This window comes from Syngnathus acus, chromosome 21, assembly GCF_901709675.1.
Source record: "Syngnathus acus chromosome 21, fSynAcu1.2, whole genome shotgun sequence".
NCBI lineage: Eukaryota > Metazoa > Chordata > Actinopteri > Syngnathiformes > Syngnathidae > Syngnathus > Syngnathus acus.
In genome coordinates this window covers 1,544,288-1,568,590 of record NC_051105.1, presented here as the reverse complement: position 1 = coordinate 1,568,590, position 24,303 = coordinate 1,544,288, and the positions used below count along the sequence as shown (strand labels likewise).

Below are 24,303 nucleotides of genomic sequence, written 5' to 3'. Positions count from 1 at the left end.
GCTTGCCTGCTGGGTGCTTTTGTGTTCTCTCAAGGAAAAGGCCAAGCGCACGTATATTCACTACTTTTAGAAAACATGTCTATTTCAGATCCGCCTTTTATATGTGCTCTTTTCATATTTTGGACCTGGCAAATGGTGAAACCTTCAATTGGCCAAAGATCCAAGCACAAAATTGTGACGCCTTGAGTGACCCGTATCCATAACGGCTTGATCAATTATGAATCGGCTGCCAATTCCACAAGCACGCTTCGAGCTCTTGTCTGGAAAAGAAGCAACAACCCCCTGGCTGCAACCTCAACTTCACTTGAAGGCTGGCCAGAAGCAAGCATCAAGAAAGTAGCAGACAGGCCTGAGACATAAATAAAATGAGGCAGCAAAATGACGGAAGCAGCTGCCCTTTGGGAGTCCTCTGCTTCCCTTTATAGTTTGGGGAGCCGGTGGTGTGCTGTCACCTCCGCCCGTCAATCACGCAACACGACACCTGGAGAGAATCAACAAATTGAGTTCTGACTCTGTCCAGTAGCTTGCGCGCTCCAGGCGGCTGTCAGGATGAGCTAGCTTACAATACACCGCGCGACTGCTTTTAAATCGTTAGCTTTTGGATTTGTACAAATGCACTTTTTTATTTTAACATGTACAGTGGCGCCTTGATCCGCATCGAAGTTTGTGTATCATTATTAATTCATTGCAGCTGCGTGACTAGGCCACCGGGGGGCGGTGTAATGCCGTTACTACAAATACGATATGTGAGTTAGGGCTTAATTGTTGCTTGGATTATGAAGGGGGTCCTTGGAGAAATATCTTATTCCAGAACCCCTTGTTTAGCTGTCCTTAATATTGTGGATGGCATTTGAAAACCTTGAGGGGGGTTCAAATTTGACATGCACGCATCAAGCGACCGACCGCATTTGGGAACAAGGCCCGTGACGGAATGCGCTGGATGGAACAGGAACGGGGACACGGGATGGGATGTTCTTGTTGGTCTTCCAGCACTGCGGGACTCTTCTGCCACATACTGCAGCCCCCGCTGAGCGGAGCCCTATGAGGATAGGCTTCGGCATCCATTAGTCACAACTCCCAAAACTCGTCTCGCTATGTGACAGATGAGAAGCAAAAGTACTGAATAATGCACAATACCAAATTGCGTGCGGGGGAATTGCAAAACTTGCGACTACAGCTCCAAAAGATTCGGATTTCTCAATAAAGTCTGCAAGTTGCTTACAAAAAGGCAGTTCGATGCAAATGAGTTCCAATGTAGCTTACACGACATCTGAAATCCAAACGGTATCGTAAAGATGAGTCGTCGTGTTGTTCAAGTTTGATGTCTTCTGAAGTTGTCAAGATCTGTCACAGTTCGTTTCCTTGTTTTAATGTTGTCATCGTTTGGGTTGGCGTGTCTGTGTGCTCGCCCCTCCCCTCCTGTGCCCTGACCAGTGTGATCACGCTCACCTACCTCTCGTTAGCTGTCTTGTATTTAAGTCCTGTCTGCCCCGCACTCCTGTCGGTTTGTTTGCGTCTCATGTCTTCTTGTGTTTCTAGTTGCTTGTCTGTTCTCGTCTTGTTCAGTTATTCTCGTCCCTAGTTGCGCCTCTATAGATTCCAAAAATTTGATTGGCCATGCAAACATGGAATTTGACTTTGGTACATAGTCTGTCTTTTGAGTTCCTGGTCCGAGCTGCATTTAGTTGCCCAGCTCCATTCACTTCATGACAGAAGTAGCGGTGGTTTTGTGACAGTCCTGCTTTGTCTGACAAAACATCTTTGCAGCTGTCTTACCTTCACAGGGAGATTTGACAACTGAACACAAAAATCTGCTTTTGAACCTTTAAATGCATTTGTGTTGTGGTGTTATTAATCATGCAACTGATGAATTGATGTTTTCTTTGTCTTTTTTACACTTGCAGTCAATTGAAAATGACATCATAGTGCCTAAGGATTCAGTTTGCGAATGTCACATGACCATTTGATTTCATGTTGTCTTGTTTAGTCATGTAACTTTTTTCTCTTCTGCCTCAGGTTTTGTTTCCACCTGTTGCCTGTTCCCTTGTTAACCAATCAGCTCCCTTCAATCTGGGTGTTTCCTGTCTGCTTGTATTTAATTCCCTGGTTTCTTTCAGTCTTGTTGGATCCTTGCTGCAGTCGGTCGGGCCCCGGAGCCAACCACATAAGTTTTGTTCTTAATTCGGACTGTTGTATTTTTCCTCGTGTGGCTGCACTCCGCCACATGCAGATTTTTAGGCAACAGTTAAATAGTACTAATAGGAAAATAGACTTTCTTTGACCTACCAAATGAATGAACATAAGCATCCAGACTCTAAAAAAGTTTTCAATCAAACCAAGTTTTTGTTTAAAAGATCAATAACATCGAATCACTGCCATTCACTTAATCCAAACCTCACCAGTGAAGGAAGCTCAGCGGAGGAGCAGAAATAAGTCAAATATAAGCACAGTGGGCGGGCGGGCCACTGAGATAGTCCGAAAAAGACTGTTAGGACTGAAAGCAATAGCAACACTGCCATCTAGCGGATGAGGGGTGAAAAGCTGCTCCTCAGAGACCGCAGCAGCAGTCGCCAAAATAGAAGTTATTCCTTGTCCATCGCATTTATCTCGCAGGTCGAGTGCAATTCCACCGAGTGTGTTTCTCTTTGCGTCTAATGAAGGAGCGTGATGGTGTTTTATCACTTGAACATCCTCATCTCCAACATTAGCTGCGATATAATGAGGGTTACTCAGAGGACGGGTGACTCTCTCTGCACAATGATTAAAGACCTTGGAGTGTGCCGGTGACACTGCATCGGTCATTAGGCCGCCTCGCGTTGCCCTTTCATATCTTTCCAAATAAGCGGCGTCCGTCCCGTGAGTTTAACCGACCACCTAATCTGTCTATTTAGCGAAGGAGGGGCGGAGGTGCAGTGTCGGGCGAGCGAGCGAGCGTCAGGAGGGCTTGCTCCAGTGGAAATGCTGGAAAAGGCGAATCGGGTTCACTAGTGGTGTACATTGGGCCTCAGGGTGCGTATTCGTGGAATTAATCATAAATAAAAAAAGGACTGTAACATGCATGGGTCGGATTTAATTAAATATAGGTTAAATATACTTAGCACTTAAATATAGGTTTTGCTGGGGAAGGGATGCAACTGTTATATTAATGACTGATGTCATGTAATTAATTCAAGTAAAATGACCAAGATTATACAGTTAAATCGTGTGATTGAAACGTGTTGACGTCAGGCAGAATTTAGTGTTTTTTCCTGTACCACCAGAGGGCGACAAATCACCACTAATGGTACGCCGCGAGAATCGCTAATCTAGGTCGATGTACATTCCCCTTTGGGTTAAAAAGACACAAACGACCCCCTTCGTGGGACTAAGGGACTTAATGACTTCTATGTTTTGGTTGCTGGAGACTCACAGTAATACTTTAAGTCTGTGGTTGCTTTGCACGCTGTCAGGGGACACTGTCACAAACGCGTGGATAGAAAGAATTCCTCCATGTGGGATAAGACTGGGCTTCATCAAATGGATGGCACTTTATCACTGTCAGCTTTGGGAGTACAATAACTTGAGTTGGACAAAAACAAAGCAACTTCTGCTTTGAGGGCACATTTTAATAGCAGGAGCATCCATAACATTGGAATGCAGGGAATCAATATTCAATGTCATCAAATTGCTTATGACTGCAAAAAAAAAAATGAAGAGCCAATACAGTGTATATAAAAACACATTTATTTAGAAATGCTCACAGGACAGAAATAAAAACATGGGGGGGGAAAAACAATGTTGGAAAAGTTGCATGTTAGTTGGAGGAAGGTGTTTAAAAGACAAACTCGCTGCCGCTGTTCAAGTAGTTTGAATATATATTTTTAGTGGCAACCTCCCAACATCTGCTGTAGTGCGTGTTCTTCCAAAGAAAGAAAAGTCGTCTAAGATGAGCTGTGGTAGCAAACGGACAGTACGACGTGCACTTTGGAAAAAGCGGCAAGGTTTTACAATCACATCAATATTGGAGAAGCACCAGGAAAAAAAAAAAAAAAAAACTCATATGACTTCATCCACGGATGTTCTCAACAGGTTATTTTTCAATTGCATCACAAAAGACAAGATTAGATTTGCTGTCAATTTGCTTTAACATGACAATCGAGTTAGTTTGCAGTCAAAAGAGAAAATAGCCGCTAATGTAGACATTAAAATTCAAAGCGCAAAACAAACAAAAGCGTTGCACCGTGATGGCGGGCGGACGCCATCGATGGCAGTCGGCGTCTCCGAGTTCCGTCCCCCTCCCAAAACTAAGTTTAGTGTGGCCGTTTGGCAGGCGGGATCCGTGCTTAGTTTCCCGTGAACTCGTACTGGCTAAAAAAAATGTGCACTTGACTGAATGGCCCCAAAAAAACAACAACCGGACGGTTGGTTTGTGCGTCATGAAGTTGCCGAAGGATCTCAGAGGAGACAGCATCTCTCTCTGAAGCTCTTCTTGTTCTTCTTGTTCTTGCCTTTTCCGTTTTTGTCCTTGTTCTCCGACATTTTCTTCTCTCGGACGTCGCGCATCAGGTCGAAGAAAACCTGACGTGGAACAACAAAAGCTCGGCATGCAAAGGTCGGGCCAAGGTTGTGCGTGCGTGAGTGCGCGTACCTTATCGACATTGGCTCTGGTTTTGGCGGACGTCTCGACGTACTGGACGGCCCACTCGTCGGCCTTCCCGCGGGCCTCGTCTACAGACACCTGCCGGCGGTCCTCCAGGTCCGACTTGTTCCCCACCAGCAGCAGCGGGATCTTGTCCTCCTCCGCCTTCACGCGCAGGATCTGCTCCCTGCCGCCACATTTGTTTGAGTGCACCCCAATTACACGAATCACGGAAAGAAAGAAAAAAAAAAAAAAACTGCCGCAGCAGCACCTGAATTCTGCGGTGGCCGCGAATGACTCGTGCTCGGTGATGGAGAAGACGAGCAGGAAGCCCTCCCCGCTTCGGAAATAGTTGTCCCTGATGGCGGCGTAGTCCTCCTGGCCGGCCGTGTCCAGGATGTCGATCTGGACCTCCTCCCCGTCCAGGACCACTTTCTTCCGGTAGCTGTCGGCCTTGGTGGGCTCGTAATCCTCCACAAACTGGCGACGACAGAACAGGTGATTTGAAGTGCGATGGAGTTGCTGGGCGCCGCCTCCAACATGGCCACTTACCTCATCGTACATAAACTGTAGCGTCAGAGCTGACTTTCCCACGCCGCCGCTGCCCACCATAATCACCTTGTGCAGAGCGAGAGAACTCTGGTTTTTACTTTTACCCGTCGCCATGGTCGCAGTGGTCTGGGCCTAGCTCGCAAGACTTCCCCTCGCTCTTGACGCAACCTGCCAATGACAAGCGGACATTTCAGAATCACCTTTCAGAAATTAGGATGACGTCTTCCGTGTCAGTTGACGAGATGTAAACAGACAAAGCCGGGGGCAGGTTTCGGGAACGCGTGACAAATCTCGTTGCGCAATAATTGTTACAAGCCGAGAGTCAATTGCTTTCATCGGACTTCGGTCTGAGTCGAGCAAAGAGCTTCTTTTATTGGCTTGTAAACGACACCCTTTCCGTATCTTCGCACCAACATGATAGAAGTGTGTTCTGGGCGGCGGAGGATCAAGTAGAAATACCTGTGAGTATTCTCATTTTATGACAGACACTAATAAGGACCGTTGTGACCTCATCAGACCAGGAAGTGAGTTGGTCCTTCCTGCCTTGGCCAACAAAGCAGGTCAGCGAAAGGCTTGACGGACAGGATGCCTGCATGTGTCCCACTCAGCATTTACGCCTTGGGGGTGGGGACGGCCTAAATGATTCAAACGTGACCCACTTCCACATCCACACAAAGACATTTGTTACACTGCAAATAATGATCATTACTTCATGTATAATAAGGCCCGATTAGTGATCCAAATATCTCGTCCTGAGTGTTTGAGCAATGGGAAAAGCCAAAATAGGATTTAGGACTGAGTGACCCATATTAGCAAGACTGTCTGTTGTGGTGGGGCTGCGAGACCACTTGAGCTTCTGAAATATACATCAAAGTGTACAACATGGATTTCATCAAGACTCACTTTAGGGGCGGCCAACATTCCCTCCCACTCAAGCTTGGATCCAACGAGCGGAGGACCCCCCGCTGACTGTGATGAAAGCGGACGGAAACAAGAACAACAACACCGTCCGTCCGTGTGTTGCCAAAGCAGGCCACGTGAATACAAAAGACATCTAAAAATCTATTCATCGATGCACTTCTAATCATCTTGTCAGATTGTGCCTCTTCGCCTAATCAAGCATCCGGAGAAGAATGAATCGGATATTAAGCGCAAATGAGTGTCTTGGAAAGGACGGTCCAAAGCCGGCGGGCGGAAATGGGGCAAGAGCAGCATACTAAGGACACAAACGATGCCAGGCAGGGGATGTCAACAGAGGGCTCTTTGACCAAAGCCGCCACCAGGAAACGGAATCCATTGATCAGCGCCACCAAACTATTAAAACTCAGCAGCTGCAAAATGTCAGAACTGTGAAATGGACCGTTAGGGGAAGGAAAATGGGGCGTTGCAGTTGTGACATGGTCCACTTTTGTTCTGGGAAGAGTCCCAGTGGGGATTTCAAAACATTTATCCGGAATTTGTGAGGAAAGACGTCACCGGTTTTGGATCACGATCTCTTTCACTCGGCCCGAGAAAACCAGCTGTGGAAGTGTGAGTGGAACTATTGGAAACACACACACACACGCACCAGTTCTCTCTCCCTGTTGACATAATACAGACAATCGCTGACAGCTTGGTATGGTTCTTCATTTCACCACTTAAACGAGCAAAACTAAAGGGAGATGAGTTGAAGTCGAGCGGTTATTAGTCCAGGAGCTCACTGGTTGTTTGCAGAATTTGGACCCAAGCCATCCGACATCGAATCCGTGTTTAGCATTCTGTTAAACAGGACAGTTAACAGATGACACTATCAACAGATGTGAATGTTCCGTTGTTTTGCCATGATGCTCTGCTTTTGTTTTGCCCTCACGCTGAAAACGACAGTTGCTTGCTCCTGATGAAATTCTGAAGTTAACCACAAAATGCACACAAGTGCAATCTTGGGCAGTTGTGAACATTTGGTCATTTCGCTTCGACTTACGACGAATAATAGCGGACCAGTTGAATGGCCGTTCTGTGGACGTAGAAGAACATCACGAGGACGGTTGGGTGTGTCGCCTACTCAGCAGGAAAACTTTGGAGCAGCAAATATTCACCACGATGGGGAAAGAAAAGGCAGCAAGCCTACTGTTCGACTTTCAATATCAAATGATGCATGGACGCTTTAGCTGTGTTAGCTTCGGTGTTAATAGTAGTAGACGGTCATTCTCGACTTTGCTTTAAAACATATTAAATGATAAACGACGTTACTAAAACCATACTAGCGCTCGGTTGTTCTAATGACGAGAGTTGCAAAGTGAGGAAACTTGTCAGTGACTAATAGATATGGTTAGTAAAGTAGTAATAACACCACCGAGAGGTAGCTCGGGGGCTAACGATAAAAACCAGACGCGAATTCAACAGCTTTGTTAAATATTCTCAACTTACCAATGCAGGATTTGTATTTGTGGTTTGGTCGATGCTACCTGGAAGTTGGGGTTAACGTACCATATCGACGCATTGGTTCCGTCAAAATAAAAAAGTAAAATTAAAAAAAAAAAAAACGGCACAAGCAGCAAAAGCCCCACCTTCCGGATGTCAAACGCGAACGGCCAACAGTCGTCATCCTGTTTTTTTTCTCCATTTTCCCCCTTCCTCGCCTTCCAATTGGAGCACAATACTGCCACATAGTGAACAGGAGTCCCATATTAAAAGTCTACACCCCCCCTGGTCTAATTACAAACCCATGATAAACATACTACGCAACACCATTAAAGGGGATGCTTGATTTCTGGCAGCGTTATACGTCAACAAATCATGAGCTTGCACACAAAAATAATTCTCATCTCATTTGAAACTTTATAATGGCTGCATTTTTTTCATGAATGCTGCTGCTTCCACTAGGTTCGGTGTTTTTGCTGCAGTGTATAGTTACAAAAAAAAAAGCAAGCAATGACTAGTGCATTTCAAAACGCGTCACAGACCAGCAGAGGCAAAAATGTCATCAATGTCGGCATCGTGGCTGTCACAATTAACCATCGTCGCCATTGTTCGGTTTATCCAATCGTCAGGGGATGACACGCATCTCTTTGGCTTGACTTTACTTGTTGCATTATGTCTCATTTTTAAAAATCGAAAAAACTGTCTCCTCCCGAGTGATGCTCTTGGGTGGCCCCGTCCCCGGCAGGCAGCGGAGGGTCGAGCCTTCCGAACCCCGCAGAAAGCCCGGCCAGCTTCCCGCTTGAACGTCAGCAGCTTGTTCCGCACGCTGCAAAAGAAAACGCATCGCACGTCACTGGACGAGTCGCCCGGGGGTACGCTGCCGCCGTCCTTACTTGTAACCCGCCGCCTCAGCTCCTCTCATCTGCCGGCACTTTAATCTCAAAAAGGTTAAGCGACGTTTAATTTGAGACATCTTCTGGGAATTGCACCACACAATCATTTGGTCCAGACAGGAGGCCATGTCTTCGAAGGTAGCGGCACGCGCGGCGCGTCTCCGGAACGCCCGTTGCCTCCTCGGGAGGATCGTCGTCTCGAGTGGTTGAAAGAAGAACGTCGATCAGATAAGGAGCCGGGAAACGGCGAATGTTGCCTGGTGACATACCTGCGCCGCGCTCCGATTGAGGGTTCGAACAGGCGCCGCCGCGTTGGCATCGGGTAACACCACTGCAAAAATTGATTTTAGAAATCGTCATTATTTTTAACTCTGCCAAAGGTTAAATTTGCTCTGTTTGTCTCTCTTATCTGTGGACATTTTCCTTTTTGGTCATACATGTGTTGAAAGAGTGCACGACCCCGTGTGGCCCCGCCAGTAGCACAGATAAAAACTTGTCGCACCTCTCCGCACAGCAACACCCAGGTCTTCTCGAACCCTCCTCGTCCTCTTCTGAACTCCGACGGGAGCCTTCCGTCTCTCCACTTTTGGTTTGTGAGTGGTGACGTGGAGACCAGATTTTGGTTTCGTGAGCAGTAAAGCCGCATCGTAAGGCCCGAGGAAGTCGGCCATATTGGCGGGCAGGTTGAAGTCTGTGAGGAATGGCATGGGCCGAGCGAGGGCCACTTCTGCCCGCAGCTCCAACAAATATTGGTAGAGAGTGGACAGGCTGGTCAGGATTCCTCTGACAATAACCCTGGTGGCCAACAAACAACCGAGGACAAATCATCAGACGTGCAAATCCACTCAAAGCGTTTATAAAACAAAAAATGAGGTGACTCACCAGAAGCGACTGAGCATGCTGGTTATCACCACATTCAGGACGACGAACTCGAATTTCATGTGCTGCTTAGATAAGCTGAAGCAAAAACTTAAGGGAAAGTGGCGACGCTGAGTAGAAAGCAAAAAAACTGAGAGAAAGGATACAGGAAAGCTCGGCTGCAGTGTTTCATTGCGCAGCTCATAAGTTGAGCAGCTCCCAGCACTTTGAGACACTGCCATTCCAGTGAGGGCTGACTGGGAACATCGCCCTCGCCCGCCTTCACGCTCAGATCTCTGGAAGGAGACACAAGTACAAAAATGTCAGTGACACCACCTCACAAATCTAAAGATCGGATTTTGCTGGCTGTCTACCGTTGAATCCTATTGGGACACAAATCCGTCAGACCCTGCAGAGCATCATCCAGCTTCATCTCCTTCAGTCTGTTGAGGCACTGTGCCACCTGCATGACATCAATTCGACGCATGTTCACTCTGGTCTGCCACGCCCACCATCACACACGTGACCACGCGTCCTTACCTGCTTTAGCACTCGAAAGGTTTTGTTGGATCTTGCGCTATGGTTGCGATTGTACAGCAAGGCGTACAGAACTCGAACCTCCGTCTGTAGAAACGTACTCCGAAGCACTTTGAGGACGTTGTCGTTCTCCGTCAGCAGGTTCTTCACAATCAAGTCTGGAAACGCCATTTTTTTCGTCACAATCACTACTGTATGTTTACACACAAGCACAGTAGGTGTCTCCCACGTGTGATGCGCATGACACCACGCACCCGCTTTTATGGGTTAGTTTGGATTTACAATACAACACAAATAGCATCCGAACAACATATCTAACCTGTTTCTGTAGTGAAGTTTACGCGGACACTGGAAATAGCACCAGGAATGGGAATAATGATCCTATTCCAGGGATCCCGTGCCATTTTGCGTTGAGAAAACACGGAAATGCGACAGCCAATAGCAAACGTGTAGATCGTGACGTCACGAAGTAGAGGTTAAAACAATCAAAACTGCGCAGTTTTGCGCAACTCATATTTTTCGTTTGTCATTGTACCAAAATAAGAGGGGAAATGTTTTTATGATGTAGGAGGAAGCTGTGACTATGAGTCAGACGTACTAATCAATAAGGAGTGTATTTAAGACTGGATGGCAAAATCGGCAAAATAGTATCGGTAACTGGACTGATCGTCAGCCAATCACAAAGCACTTCGACAAGCTCCTCACATAGAGCCTAACAATAAACACATTGCTGAAGTTAATATATCTCTCTGTGGAAGAAAAAGACCAAAAAATCTGCTGATGGCTAAGCAGGAATGATCTTTATTAATCAATAAAACACTTTTTTAAATACTTGTTTACATAAATAGATGGTGTATACATTGTAGGTAATACCACATATTATATTACTGTACAAACATGGCAAGATAGACATTTTGTCACATATTTCTAGCGTGTGTCTCGTCTCTGCAATGTGTTGTAAGCACTGAGGGGACTACACTGTATTAAATCCATGCAAAGCCTATTGACAGAGACGAGTCATGTAACGTCAACAGTTTGCTATGATCATCAGTGCAACTTGAACAGTAAAAGATGTGCTTCTGTCAGAAAAGGGTGAACCATCACAATTCAGAGCTGGGTCGGTCCACCATTCATAATTGGACTTTAAGCAAAACAACAACAAACGTCTAGCTATCTATATGTGATTCATGTTCAAGTGTGAGATTGAATGAAGCTTCAGGAATAAAAGACCATCATGGCAGCATTAGAAGATGGTTGAAGGAGCAGGAAGTGGGCACTAGAAGATCTCGAAATGAAACAGTGCAAAGAGAGAGGTAGAAAAGTCTCGATCCAAAGCATAATAGCTACATAAACAACTCGAATGAATCCTGATGATTCTATCATGCTTGTTCTGTGCCTCACAATATGAACCACTGTGCTTCAAATGATGTTTTGTTCAAGATTGTCACAGATGCTTCAGATAGAGGGGAGAGTGGGCGGAATACGAATCGTTGTGCTGTTGGTGAGCTGACAAGGTCAAACCACATTTTATGGATGGACAGGGCATTTCTTCTTCTTTCTTGCCGTTGCCATGTCATTTCTAGCCACAAGGGGGCTCACCAGTATTGCAAATACACAGGGCTACAAAAGCCAACGTGCAATACCGTAAATACCTGGGTCATTATTTATTAACCTTGGGTCAACACACACCACTATCATCTGCATACACTAAGCATAACCCCCACGAGGATGTCTGTCTAGTACACAAAATGGACATCAGCCACATTTTCAAGAAGATTCGGATTGAAAGTACAGCTGAGCTCCTACTGAGATCACTGGAAATGCAAACTGACAGCATGTTTGCAAGATAACAAGTCTGTCGGACAGCGGCTTGAAAATGAAAATCACAATAGCGAGAGGATACAGTACCTACGTCTCTTCACCGCAGGGGGGCGCAAATTCCACAAACAAACGGCAACAATTGGTTCGTCATGACATTGCTTGACACAATCGTTTCAAAAACCATTTTCTGTTCAGTTTTGGGGCACATATCAAATTATTGTAAGGCCGTACATAATCCACATGCCAGAAATCACCACTGCTGTCAGATGACACCCAACTGCGCCAAAAAAATATATATGTGTCATTTGACTTCTTATTACTCATACTGTATGTCAAACAATATTTACGGAATATAAGGACTATAGCGTCAACATTTTACACTTTCAATGAAAGCTTCCTAGTCTAAAATGTTTTTTATGTGGGTCTATTAATATATACCTCTACATCTGTGATTTTTCTTTTCTTTCAACTGATGGATCCGGGCCCTATGTTTGACATATTGTGCAGTTGTTATTTACATTCTGTTCAGTACAATATGGAAACATGCACAAAAAGGTCTCATGTGCTGGTGAGCAAATTCAGAATATAATGTGCGCTGTATTAGCAGAGTTGTTGTACATTCTGCTCCATCCATCATGGTGAGCAGCAAAGGCAACGGTCCAATTGCCTCCAGTCAACCTTTTGGGAATTACCAGAACCTGCATGACAGTCGATCACATTTTACAAATTGGAATGTGTGTGCCTTGCTTGATCCAACTTTGCCAAAAGAATGTTCAAACAAAAGGTAAATATGAGATATTTCAAGTCAAGCCAAGACTGTGGCACAGGACTTCAGATTTCAGTGCCTTTGTATTGATAATCAAAACCTGAGAGGAAGTTACAAACAAAACACAGCATGAGCCTTAAAACCGCTGGCTTAAAAATTGGACCGGCCCAGGAAGGGTTGTTTTGCAAAAAAACAACCTGGGTCGGGCCAATTTTGAACCCAAATTGGGTTGAAGTCTACTCCCACACGATTGATGATTTGATTAGGAACTTTGTCGATATACTGTCGCTGAAAACCCTGATATACAAACTTGGGTATTATTACTGTTCATTTAGTTCACTTTTCAATAACCCTTTTAAAAGATATCAGTTCAAGTTTGTGTCACAAAAAACCCTTTCAGATCAAATAAAATTCATGGAATAAATAAATAAATAAATACATGAGCGTGACCTATATGAAAGGGTGAATACCTTAAAAAGGCACCAGTTAATTCCAATGGAGACTATTCAGCAGTGTCGCCTACAGAATGTGCAAACATGATGTTTGCGTATTGTTGTTTTTTTGACACATTACATTTACAGACCAGTTACGGTTGTTGCCTCGATGCTGCTACACTTTGAATCTTTTGCCTTTGTATTAGAAAGCAAATTATAAATCGGTGTTGAGAATGGATGAATGCAGCATAGACAGTCGCTTGTGATGACGGTACGCCTATAAATCCCATGTCCAAGCGCTACGAAGGAAAGAGACGCGAGCAGGGAGGTGACCAGTCAATGAAGCTCACTCGAAGCGCTCGTAGTTCCGTGTTTGCCTCACACGGGGCACCATGTCCATTAAAAGCCTGCAGACACAGAAATGGTGTCAAAAGCGAGTCCTACACATGAAGTTTTGGAAAGGTCAAGTGGTAAACTGTTAGTTTCTTCCTTACTTGACCCCATATGCCAAGATGATGAGACCAATGAGAACTCCAATCAAGCCATCCAGGAACCAGACATCGGGGTGGTCCTTGAATACTTGGGCGCTGATAAGAATGGTAAATCCCATGATACCGCCAACCAAAGAATTAAAGCCTGACAAAAAAAACAAGAAATCTAGTTTGAGGATATGAATCCAAAATAAAATAAAATAAAATAAAATAAAATAAAATAAAATAAAATAAAATAAAATAAAATAAAATAAAATTAAATTAAATTAAATTAAATTAAATTAAATTAAATTAAATGAATAATACAAAACAATATATGTATATCTACACACCCCTGTGCATCTATTGGCTACATTTAGTCTTTGATTGTCATTTGATTATTTCTATTGACCTACCATCCGTGATGAGTGCGCGGCTCGTGAGCACTTTGCCCAGCCAGAATTTGGCAACAGCCAGCACGGTGCACACAAATCCACTCACGATGGACACACTGAAGAGGAAGTCATCCTAAAGGACAAATAACCCATTATTTATCCGTCATAGTCACTTGCATTGTAGTACGGTGACAAGATACGGTACGTATAGTAAAACTTGGCCTTTAAAGTTAATTAGTTACATGGACGGGCCCTCGCACGCCGTTATTTAATTTCACACAATGACTACCGTGGTTGTGTTTTGCAGAGGCGCCGCCGCCACTCAAACAAACACGTCGACGCAGCGGTTTGTGCTGGAGCATGAGAGAAGGTATAATGAGGTGGATTGTGTCACAAAGGCATGTAAATGTCAAAACACCTTTCTTGCAATTTTCTCTAATAATATGCTGCAAACAGCCTGTAGTGTGTTCCCGTGTCTCATTTTTGTTGCAGCGCGGTGATGACAGTCTCAATTGCATGCAGACGGCTCGCGACGAGAGCAGTGAGCTGGGACGTGACGCGAATGTGGATTCCCTCCCTCCCCAATACTTCACGGTAACCCAAATGTGATCACAACCGGCTCGAGAATGCGTGATAACTTCGAGGGACACATCAAAGTAGCAAAAGGTCAGCTTCACACCCCCGAAACAAGGCTCTAATTGTGCCAATGAAAGACGAGCGCTGTCAGAAAAGAGCCCAGAGGAGGCCACGGAACATGAAGTGGAAACAGTAATGACGATACAGTTGAAATTCACACCAAGCGATTTGCACACAGTGTGACAATCGCAAAAAGAGAAAGATGACGGGATTGACAAGAAGATAAAATGTTCCCACCCTGTTTCCAGATTGCTCTGAGCATCTGGGTTTTGAGGCTCCACTGAAGTGTATTATTATTATTTTCTCAATATATCTTATTTGTTTATTTGATATATTTTTATTTATTTGTGTTTTTTTATTTTATATATTTGAATTATTTTGCCTATATTTTGATACTTTTTTGAGTGAACCACCTCCTCCTCTTAAACCCGCAAGTATTGGCAATTACACATCTGTGAGTATTCTCATAAACGTGTGTCATCTTACCACTTCTGGGGGCATCCTGGTAACCAAATTATGAATTGCTTTTCCAAGAATACACAGGGAACAGAGCAGAAAGACAATTCCGAGGACCACGCATGCTCTGCAGAGACACAAGACAGCAGATACAAGATTTGAGCAAGGTGGATCTGGATACGTCCCGATTCCTAGCTTGGGACATTTTGTTCATCATATGAACAAACAAGACCTTAAATTGCGAACATCATGGAAGGTGTAACGCATTTCACACTTACATGTATTCTCGGTGCGCCGAGTGCACGGCGGCCGCGTTGCTGTAGCGCCACAGCACAATGATGGATGAGAGAACATCCAAGGTGGCATCAAACTGCACAAACAAGTCAAGGGGAGAAACAAGTGCCGACTTAATCACGAGCCCAACGGCCTTGTTATCATCAGATACCATTTCACAAGTTTTATTGTAGTAGACGATTAAACAACCGCCAACCCAGATGATATCTTTGACGTCTACAACCGTCAATGGCACTGAATGGGTTAAAGATAGGATCATCGCACCCGTTTAGCTTGGTTCTCATGTACACCTGCACTGTAATCTCAGTCCTTCCTTTCTGCTCTGTTACCTTGGAGACAACGGGGGCCAATAAAAGTCGACTCGCAAGGCTCATTAATAAAGCACCCAGACCAAAGTTCTGACTAATTGATCAATGCAAATGGAGGACGGAAACTCACGGCAAATCCGAAGGCCGATGCGCTGTGTCTCATGAATGATACGGCTGTGGAAACACACACACACACACAAACACACACACAGAGCAGTTAACAGACACGTCATTTCTTTTTTTTTTTGCACGCTTGCAACCGATTCTATTTCAATCGCATCAACGTGCAGAGATGGCTTGACACACCATCTGTCTGTTCTCCGAAACGAATCTTCCTCTCGCTCAATTGATATGGGCTTGTTTGAGCCCGATTGGATCCGACCAGAATGCAAAATGACATAGCTCTGATATCACAACCTTTTCTATTCTTTCATCTAATTATACCGTGGCTAACTGAAGAATCCGTAAAACAAGTAGGTGTTATTTTCTCATTTTTGTCATCTGCTGGCAGATCAATTTCTCTCACCTTTGTGTACGCTTAGGCTTAGGCACGAGCGCTAACAAGCTGGCTGAAGTGGAGAAGGGGTGCGAGAGAGGATAAGAGAGGTGTCGACAGGAAGGGCTCAGTGGGCTGCTGGCGTGCGGAGAAAGTGATAATTGAGGAGAGAACGACAGAAGGGTAAAGAACTTGTGCTATTGGTGCAACTGCAAATGGGTTACTACCAATCCTTCAGTATGTGCACACAAGAAAGATGCATTTTTTTCTTTCATCATTTAAATCAATACCCAATTGCTTTGATAAAGTGATACGGGTCCAATTATAGCATTTTTAATGCTCCCAGAAACTTGGCCCGTTTTGAGGGTTCAGTCTCGTATGCAAACGAGGGGACGGCTCACCTCGCCTGCCCGAGCGGGGAAAATCGATGGTGGCTTTTGTTACCATGACAACCCAGGGAAGAGAAGAGCTAGGTGGTTGCAATGAGATGAGCGAGCGTGTCGGTTTACGGAAGTGAAGCCCAGGGTGCGTAAAAATAATGCAACTACCCAGAAAGACGATAAAAGCGTTGCCATTGTTTTGAACTACTACTCGGGAACTTCACCGAGTCATCAACGACGTGCCACTTAACAGAAGCTAACGCTGTTAGCGAATGCTAATCTTTGCATCTGACTAAACTCACTGCAGCTTTGCTTACCTCTTGGCAAACTAAACTTTTTTCTAAATGAATATACAATAAATAAATGAATAGGTTTAAATAAATAAATACATAAATAAATAGATTTAAATAAATACATTTAAATAAAAAAATACCAAATGACCATTTCCACAGGAGCTGTTTTGAAAAAAAAAAAATGATGACCTAGCTTGATGCTAACAGACACAGCAGTGAAGCACTTATGAGGCACACGTGAAGTCAGTCAGAAAAAAAATACTGCAGCATCACCGGCCCACTGATGCATACTTCCTGCCTCTTAGCGGACACCCGACAAGGCTGCGGCCCTTTGCCCAGCTGCAAAATATCACGCTCAATAATTCAAGAGCGACTGCGCTGCACTGCTGCACTGCTGCACTGCCACTTCAACATGCCTTCCCATTAACCTCCCATATATCTTTTACTTTCTCCCTCGTGCATAACAATCTTGCCTCAGTCTTTCTTCTCACCAAGGAAAAAAAGAAACCCTTTCTTCTGCGCAATATATGTCTCTCAACCTTAATCCCATTATCATCCTTTGAGCTTCTTGCAACTGGCCTCAAGTATACTCCAATTTTTACTCTCTACCGAACCTTCCATGCACTTCTCTAAACAACAGCGATGTTTATTAATCCGGCACAATAACACTGGTAACCGTTGCTTTAACCCGACAGCCGTTGCGGTTAACGCCGACCACATGGTCAAATAGTCTGGCGGCGACCAGATTGTGGCCGCAAGAGGAATCAAGTCAGACACACACACACACACACAGATCACTTTAGTGCTCACCAGATGCAACACTGCGCAGCTTGTTAAAAAGATACTGTGACTGAAAATACGAGAAAAAGCCAATCAAGTTCTTGCAGATTGTAATTAAGGAAGCAGTCACTCGAATAAAAAAAAAAAAAAGTGTGATTCGAGCTGTTTCTATTCTTCATTCATTAGCAGCAGAACACCCAAAACACTGTTTTGTCACCCAAAACTGAAGAAATTCATTTTAGGCGGGAACAAATGTGTCAAAAATCGAGACTTGTTTTGCTTTTGTGAAACCTCAAACTATCAAGACTGAAAATGAAAGAGCGTTTGATGGCAACTTAATCATTTTTGTACAGAAATGCGCCATGAGTGTTTGTGTTTAATGTCAGTCGATTCATTTGAGCGCATGCTTTGACACACAAATAATGCAAATTATCATTGGGTGGTGTGAACAAATCAAATGTGTCATGCAGTCATATTTGGTCCTTGTGACTTTTTCACATAATTATTCACAGAGCTCGAGAGTAAACAAAAAAAATATTGGAATTGTCAGTGGGACAATTTCATTGTTTTTGTATATTTTTTTTTTTTTCGGTCTTGGACAATTTCATTTTTTTTTAAATATATATATTTTTTAAGTCTTACATTAGACTTTGAGCACCTTCTATCTGGCTATTTACATTTCCAAGCATGCAGTGGATTTAATGAATAATTCATCAATGATGAAGCGGCTCGGCTTTCCCCTTTTCCAAACGCCTCCTTTCTCCCCAGCACGTCATTTGTACCCCGCTGCTGTGCGAAAATGGAAAAAAGCCCGGGCCTCTCGCTAACGAATCCCTCGCCGTCGTCAGTTTACCATCGATCACAACGAAACAAGATGCCGATTGCTTTGGCCAAAGGGAAGCCGGAAAATTCTTTCTGGATGCAGATAGAATGAAAGTTGAGATGTCACCATTTTTTTTTCTTCCTCTCCACCACCCGCAGTATATGTATCTGATCTTTCCGACGAGAGGTAAAAATACTCAAGCGGTGTTTACTGCTAAATAAGAGCGAGCACAAGAGAGCAAGACGGCCAGTCCTATAATTACGCCGCAGATGGCCAGCTTTTGACAGCCAAGCACCACGCAAAACCCGAGAACATGTCGCAAGGTTTTTTGGAACAACTGAAGCTAAACGCTGGCTGCTATCTCGCGCTGTCATGGTTTAAGAAAAAGATTCTGAAGTGATATGGATTGATTTTTCTCCCCAACACAGTCAATGCTTAAAATTTGTATTCTGCAGTTTTTGTTCCTGTTTTTGGAGGTGAGGTGTCCTTCAGCAGGCCCTTCCCCAGCTGTGCATTGGCCTCCAATTATTTCCTGTTTGGGATCTTTGTAGGTCACTCGTGTGCCACGTCAGGTTTTTTACCGTCATGATCATTCGCTCGCCCGGTTGCACTTCTTGCTCCCTTGTGTTCTTCGAAATGATTGTTGAAAGGTTACGCTGTGTCCGGGTCATTCTTGCAATTCTACATTGTTCGGACACGGTCGTTACTGGTAAAAGCGGAGCTTTTGTCCGTCTGCGTGATTTGAACAGTAACACACTGTTGCGATCTCGGGCCCCCTTTCACAATTTGCCGTTCATTCGGTAATTGGCGCTAAACGGCAATAAGTTTGGGACGGGACAAAAGGTTGGGCTAGCGACTCCGCTTCTTTGGCACAATACCAACGCACGTGTCGTCTGAGGCTTCATTCTGCTTCGCTCTTCGCAAATATCTCAAGCGTGACGGCTAATCCGAGAAAGTATGCCGGGGTCCAACCCGTGGTTGGTCTTCAACCAATTCTTGGCGTAGCCAGCAATAATCTCTATGCCAGGTAAGCAAGCCTCTTTGGTTTTCCATCTACAAGCCAAATCACACTTAGTCCATCTATATATAGACTTAGCCGCAGCTAAAAATAGAGACATGAATAAATGATTGTGTTTTCAGCTGCAAGACAGACGCGAGGTGTTGAAGAAGATCTGGGGTGTTTGAGTAGATCGCAGCCGGTGAGGAAGAAATGAAGATGAGAGAATCGGAAGGGGCGGGGCGGGGCTGGCTGCCGAGGACCCCCGCGGGAGTTGGTTGCGGGGAGGCAGAGCTGCGGCAAGACGGGCAAAATATTGCTCCCGCCTCGACCTGCCTGTGATAAATGGCCCGGCGACGCCGCTGTTGTTTTTCTCTCAGCCGCCGGATGAATTCAAGACGCCGCAGTCTGCAAATGTCCACGTAATGACGGCAAGATGGTCGGTCTCTGAGCGCCATCGCTTGTTTGGATCACCAATTTGGTTCATGAAATGCCTTTTATCAGAAAATGCAAACGCAACTGTTTGTCCTTCTGGTCACATGTTTTGATCCCCAATCACAGCCATTGGCAAATGTCCATGGTTTATTTATAACCCTGTTGGTGTCTTTTACTTTATGTATCTGGGTTGGAGCTCACACTGATGACGGTGCTTCGGCGGGGAGCAGAAAAAAACAGAACAAAGGAGGAAGCGCAGTTGTTGTCTTAAGCTGGGTACACACAGACTGAGTGTTTAAAGTGCGGCGTACTCCAGATGAGCAATTTCTCCTCTTCCTGTCCTATATGATAACATTAGAAAAGCGAAAAAGAAAGGAAAGTCAGAGGCCCGCAAATGATGAGACATCGCCAAGATGGCGAGAGGAACGAGCAGAAACTAGGGCAGGTTTGTTGTTTCAAGCACAACCAGCGAATCCCAGGTGCCGCCTGCCAACATTCATCCCGTCGCTATCGTTGGCGTTATCTCCGTGTTCCTCGCTGTCTCGCTAGTGCCGCTTTCCGAGTCGAAGCGGTGAAGGCGTAGTCGCTGATTGATTTCCCCACCCACCGTGAACCTGTGACCTGTCCTCTTGCCCGCTGAGAGATTGCACTTCTCGCGTCCTTCCAGTCGAGTATATCTTTTTTGAGATTCTTGTCGTAATCTAGATTATTTGTCAGAATTCCTGATCTGGCAGCCGGATGTTGGAAATCCAAAAGACAACTCCTACTCTCGGAATAACCGATAACGCATTGATAAATTAAATTTGGAACGGCAACGCTAGCGTAACAACATCTTAACATTAGCATAACATTTGCCTGTCACGTATGTACATCCTGTTAGCGACGACAAACAATCGTCAATGGCTCTAAATTGGGTGTCACTTTGGAGATGAGATCATTCCGAGAAGTGCAAATGTGCTAAGCGGCGAACATGTGACGGCACTTTGCCGTTTGACGGACGCTTAGTCGGGATGACAAAGCAACATCTTGAATCGTACACGCAACGTCGCGTCGCGCTGAGTCATGCGTCAGACAACAAAAACATCCATCTTTGACCACATGACCCTGCTTAGTTCCCCAAAATGAGTTTGGAAAAAAAAAATACTCTTGTGACCAAAGTGTCCCCAATGAACTGGACAGTGATCATACATCTTGAATGGGAAATCGATTGATGATTTAAATCCCCTACCGCTTGATTGTGAAATCAAAAAGTATTATTCTTAATAGCGCCACACATGCAATGTGTGAACAATCAATCACACTGAAAGAATCCAGTGATAATGTGTCCACTCAAGCCCACAATCAATTGTCTCACTGGATTTTCATCAGCTTCTTCTTAAAACCAGAATAAGGTTACCAAAAATACCAGGACACATTTATACCTACAAACAGCAGTCACGGCAATCATTCGAAGAAAATAAAATTGACATTTGACTCTGCGGAATGACTTTCTTATCTTGTAGGTTTTTGGTCTCACTTGGGTTTGTCAGGTCCTGGCAACCCAAAAAATGATCTCAAGGAAATAACTTTTGTTTTCATGACGCCATCTTTTGTTACAAGCAATTACTGAAAGCAAAGGAGCAGCACGACTCGGACCGTTGAATACTTACTGAACGCCGTCACGGCAAGGATGAGGGTGACCACGATGGAGACCCACGAGACCCAGAGCGCCTTCTTCCTGTAGTTCTGAGCTTCGTGAGGCTTCAGGCGCATGCTGCTCTCCAACAGACCTGCAATTAGAAAAAATTTAATTAAACTAAAAAAATTAATGAAAGATATTAAATTAAAAAAAGATTTCAGGCTCAGGTCAAACCAAGTGGCCGGTTCAAGACTCAAGGAAAACCATTTAGTCGCTCACAGAATGGATATTTATCGCTTTCATGATGTGTGGTTTTGTTTACTTTGTTGCGATTAGTTTTGTTTCATGTTTTGTCAAGTTTTGCTGTCTTTTCGTTCCCCCCCCCCGCCGCCGCCGCCGGCCTTCCTCGTGTCAACCAATCAGCTTCCACCGCGCGTTTGTCTAGTGCAGATGTGCCTCGTTGTCTCGTCAGGGGAGGTTTTGTATTTAGTTCCCCGTTTTTTGGTTAGTCTGATGGTTTGGCTGTCAGTCTCAAATTTGTAGTTTGTTGAGTGGGCGTTTTTGTTTGTTCTAATGACCTTGTCAATGATTTCAACCATAAGTGAGAGTGAGTGCAGCGTTTATGGAGGCACATGGGAATTATTTTAAAGGTTTACACTATAAAATGCAATTACAGACTTTTATTGGGATTAACAAATGGTCAATTTCCCTTTCATGCAGTTTTTTCTATGCTGACTGGGCAAAACCACCAAACTCATCTCCATACTTATCACTGAGTTGAATCAAAAAGAGTCTGTGAGTGAGCTAGTCTGTGTTTCCTTGACCTGTATTTAGCCTCCACCAATTACATGGATCATGTCATAAATTAGAAATTATACTCACATTCTTGATAACAATCCAATGTTCGACCGAAACATACAAAGTGGCAAAGTTCTTATTGTGTACAGGCTCACAAGGTTAAACATGATAAAGGTGCTTCGAAATCGCATTTAGTAAACAAACATGAAATAAATCTGCTAGATGCCCACACAAAGTCATTTACAGGCTCAGGATTGACCAAACAATACAACATGGGCTGATTTATCCACTATGGAATGTTTAGTTCCACGATGGTGCATATAATGAATGGGATTAAAAAGTCATACATAATCTCTTTCACAAACTCCATTTGCTCGCTCTGTCTTTCTTCAGGCATGCAAACACACAGAAAGGGATTTGTTGGTCATGCCTGTGACTGGTACCAAGGGGGCTTCAAGGAACAAATGTCTGTGCAGCCTCGGGCTCTGGATTGCGCAATAATTTAAAAAGAATTCATCATTCACTTGTTAAATTCCAAAATGTGTACATTTCTGAAAATTAAGCTTATGATTCTGATACAAACCATTCCAGTGACAAAGGCTGAAACCTCCCAAAAAGAATATTTCTTTTTGAATATTCCCCCTTTTTTTTTTAAAATGAAAATTCCCAAATGAGTGGAGAAATTCTCATCTTTCAGATTTCATCAATTTCTCCCTCCCATTCTATATTTCTAATACATACAGTCAGCATTTCAATTTGGCACCTTGCCAGATAGAGCCTGGACTGGTTACCAGCCAAGTCATCATACTTTTCCAGCAAACCCAATCAAGCTCATATTCAGAACCCCCCCCCCCCCTCATAAGCACCCAAAAAACATCCAACCTCAACACAGATTCAAACCCTGAACCGACAGCTGCAAGGCATCCAGCCTATCCACTGCTGCCCAAAGCTATTTATCTTTGCTTTTTTTTTTGCTCCTCGGGTATGGAAGATTCCTTTAATATCCTTCTGACTTATAAATTATTCAAATAGGGGCAGGCTAAAAATACCGCACTTCATTCCCCGGTCCGAGCGGGGGGGGTCTAATAACCAAAAATAAGATACACAAGAAACAGAGAGTTGGTGTACCTTCTCCCTCCACATTGTCTGTGATTTTCATCTCTTGTCCGGAGGTGAGCGCCTCATGCTGGATGGGGCTCTTGACGTGCTGTTGCTGGTTGTTGTGGTTGTGATGGTTATTGCCGAAGCCATCCGGGGCGCGCTGGCCGTTCCGCACTGTGACTGCAGACGGGTCCACTATGGTCAAGTCCGGGACTGGGTAGGACTCTCGGCTGGTCGGGTCTGTCATTGCTCCTGCTGGCTTGCTTTGAGTTCTATTATAGTTTGAGAGTGGAGCAGCAGCAGAGGCGGCGGCGACGACGAGAAGAAGAAGAAGAAGGATGGAGCGCAATAGACATCCACGCGCGAGGGTTATAACGACTCCAGTGCCGGGCGGCTCAATCGTCGTGGGGCGGAGGAGGAGGGGGAAGGAAGAGGAGGAGGAGGGCTTTGAGAGACTGAAAAAAAAAAAAAAAGATTTGTTCTCCGATAATGGGCAGGAGAGCAACTTGTGACCTGCACACTCGACAAGGGCGTGCCAAGCAGGTGCGAGACAGATGCGGTGATGCGATACACCGCACTGTGCGCTGGACGGACGGACGGGCGGTACCCTCACGTTTGCTCTCCTCCCCCTTTTCTGCCCGTCACTCATGTTTGCGTGAATAAAATAATAAACACGAGTGGGTGAAGTTATTTTTGTAAACCCAAGCCGATGTTAGAGGATTAGGGCCAGTGAGGAAAAAAAAACCGAGGGGTGACAGGATTCTGACTTTTTTTTATCAGAATTCTGACTTTAAAGTCGGAATTCGGACTTTTTTTCTAAGAATTCTGACTTTAAAGTCGGAATTCTGACTTTATTCTCAGAATTCTGACTTTAAAGTCAGAATTCTGAGAATAAAGTCAGAAATTGGGAATTCTGACTTTAAAGTCAGAATTCTGACTTATTCTCAGAATTCTGACTTTAAAGTCGGAAATCATGGAGCTTTTAGCGGAGCTCCAGCCGGTCCTCCTGGAGGCTCTCCGCCTAACTTGTTACGCCCGAGGAGGCTTCCAGGGCCTCGGCTAAGCATTTTCAACGGATCATGGAGCTTCCAGCTGACTTCCAGCCGGTGCTCGGGGGGGCTCTCCGCCTAACTTTTTACGACTT

The 24,303-nt window shown here is 44.6% G+C and overlaps 3 protein-coding genes across 4 annotated transcripts; all 3 read right to left on the bottom strand.

Annotated features, from left to right (window-relative positions):
- Positions 1-3,702: 3,702 nt before the first annotated feature.
- Positions 3,703-7,748, bottom strand: ralba (v-ral simian leukemia viral oncogene homolog Ba (ras related)). Of its 2 annotated transcripts, none has more exons than XM_037239242.1 (5): positions 7,577-7,748; positions 5,171-5,338; positions 4,890-5,098; positions 4,628-4,805; positions 3,703-4,557 (listed from the first exon to the last, which is right to left on the bottom strand). In XM_037239242.1, the coding sequence occupies exons 2-5, from the start codon at positions 5,282-5,284 to the stop codon at positions 4,435-4,437; spliced, it is 624 nt and encodes a 207-aa protein (XP_037095137.1). In that variant the 5' UTR covers positions 5,285-5,338; positions 7,577-7,748; the 3' UTR covers positions 3,703-4,434. The 2 variants fall into 2 exon arrangements, with proteins under 2 accessions (XP_037095137.1, XP_037095139.1); XM_037239244.1 differs by lacking the exon at positions 7,577-7,748 and adding an exon at positions 6,074-6,147.
- A 216-nt stretch (positions 7,749-7,964) lies between these two features.
- Positions 7,965-10,292, bottom strand: nepro (nucleolus and neural progenitor protein). The gene is made up of 9 exons (XM_037239240.1): positions 10,178-10,292; positions 9,862-10,016; positions 9,696-9,784; positions 9,489-9,617; positions 9,346-9,420; positions 8,966-9,258; positions 8,733-8,794; positions 8,464-8,660; positions 7,965-8,396 (listed from the first exon to the last, which is right to left on the bottom strand). The coding sequence occupies exons 1-9, from the start codon at positions 10,260-10,262 to the stop codon at positions 8,105-8,107; spliced, it is 1,377 nt and encodes a 458-aa protein (XP_037095135.1). The 5' UTR covers positions 10,263-10,292; the 3' UTR covers positions 7,965-8,104.
- A 2,706-nt stretch (positions 10,293-12,998) lies between these two features.
- LOC119115066 (transmembrane protein 163-like) lies at positions 12,999-23,764 on the bottom strand. The gene is made up of 8 exons (XM_037239241.1): positions 23,187-23,764; positions 21,292-21,411; positions 15,569-15,612; positions 15,115-15,206; positions 14,867-14,963; positions 13,766-13,877; positions 13,374-13,515; positions 12,999-13,286 (listed from the first exon to the last, which is right to left on the bottom strand). The coding sequence occupies exons 1-8, from the start codon at positions 23,404-23,406 to the stop codon at positions 13,226-13,228; spliced, it is 888 nt and encodes a 295-aa protein (XP_037095136.1). The 5' UTR covers positions 23,407-23,764; the 3' UTR covers positions 12,999-13,225.
- Between the last annotated feature and the right edge of the window lie 539 nt (positions 23,765-24,303).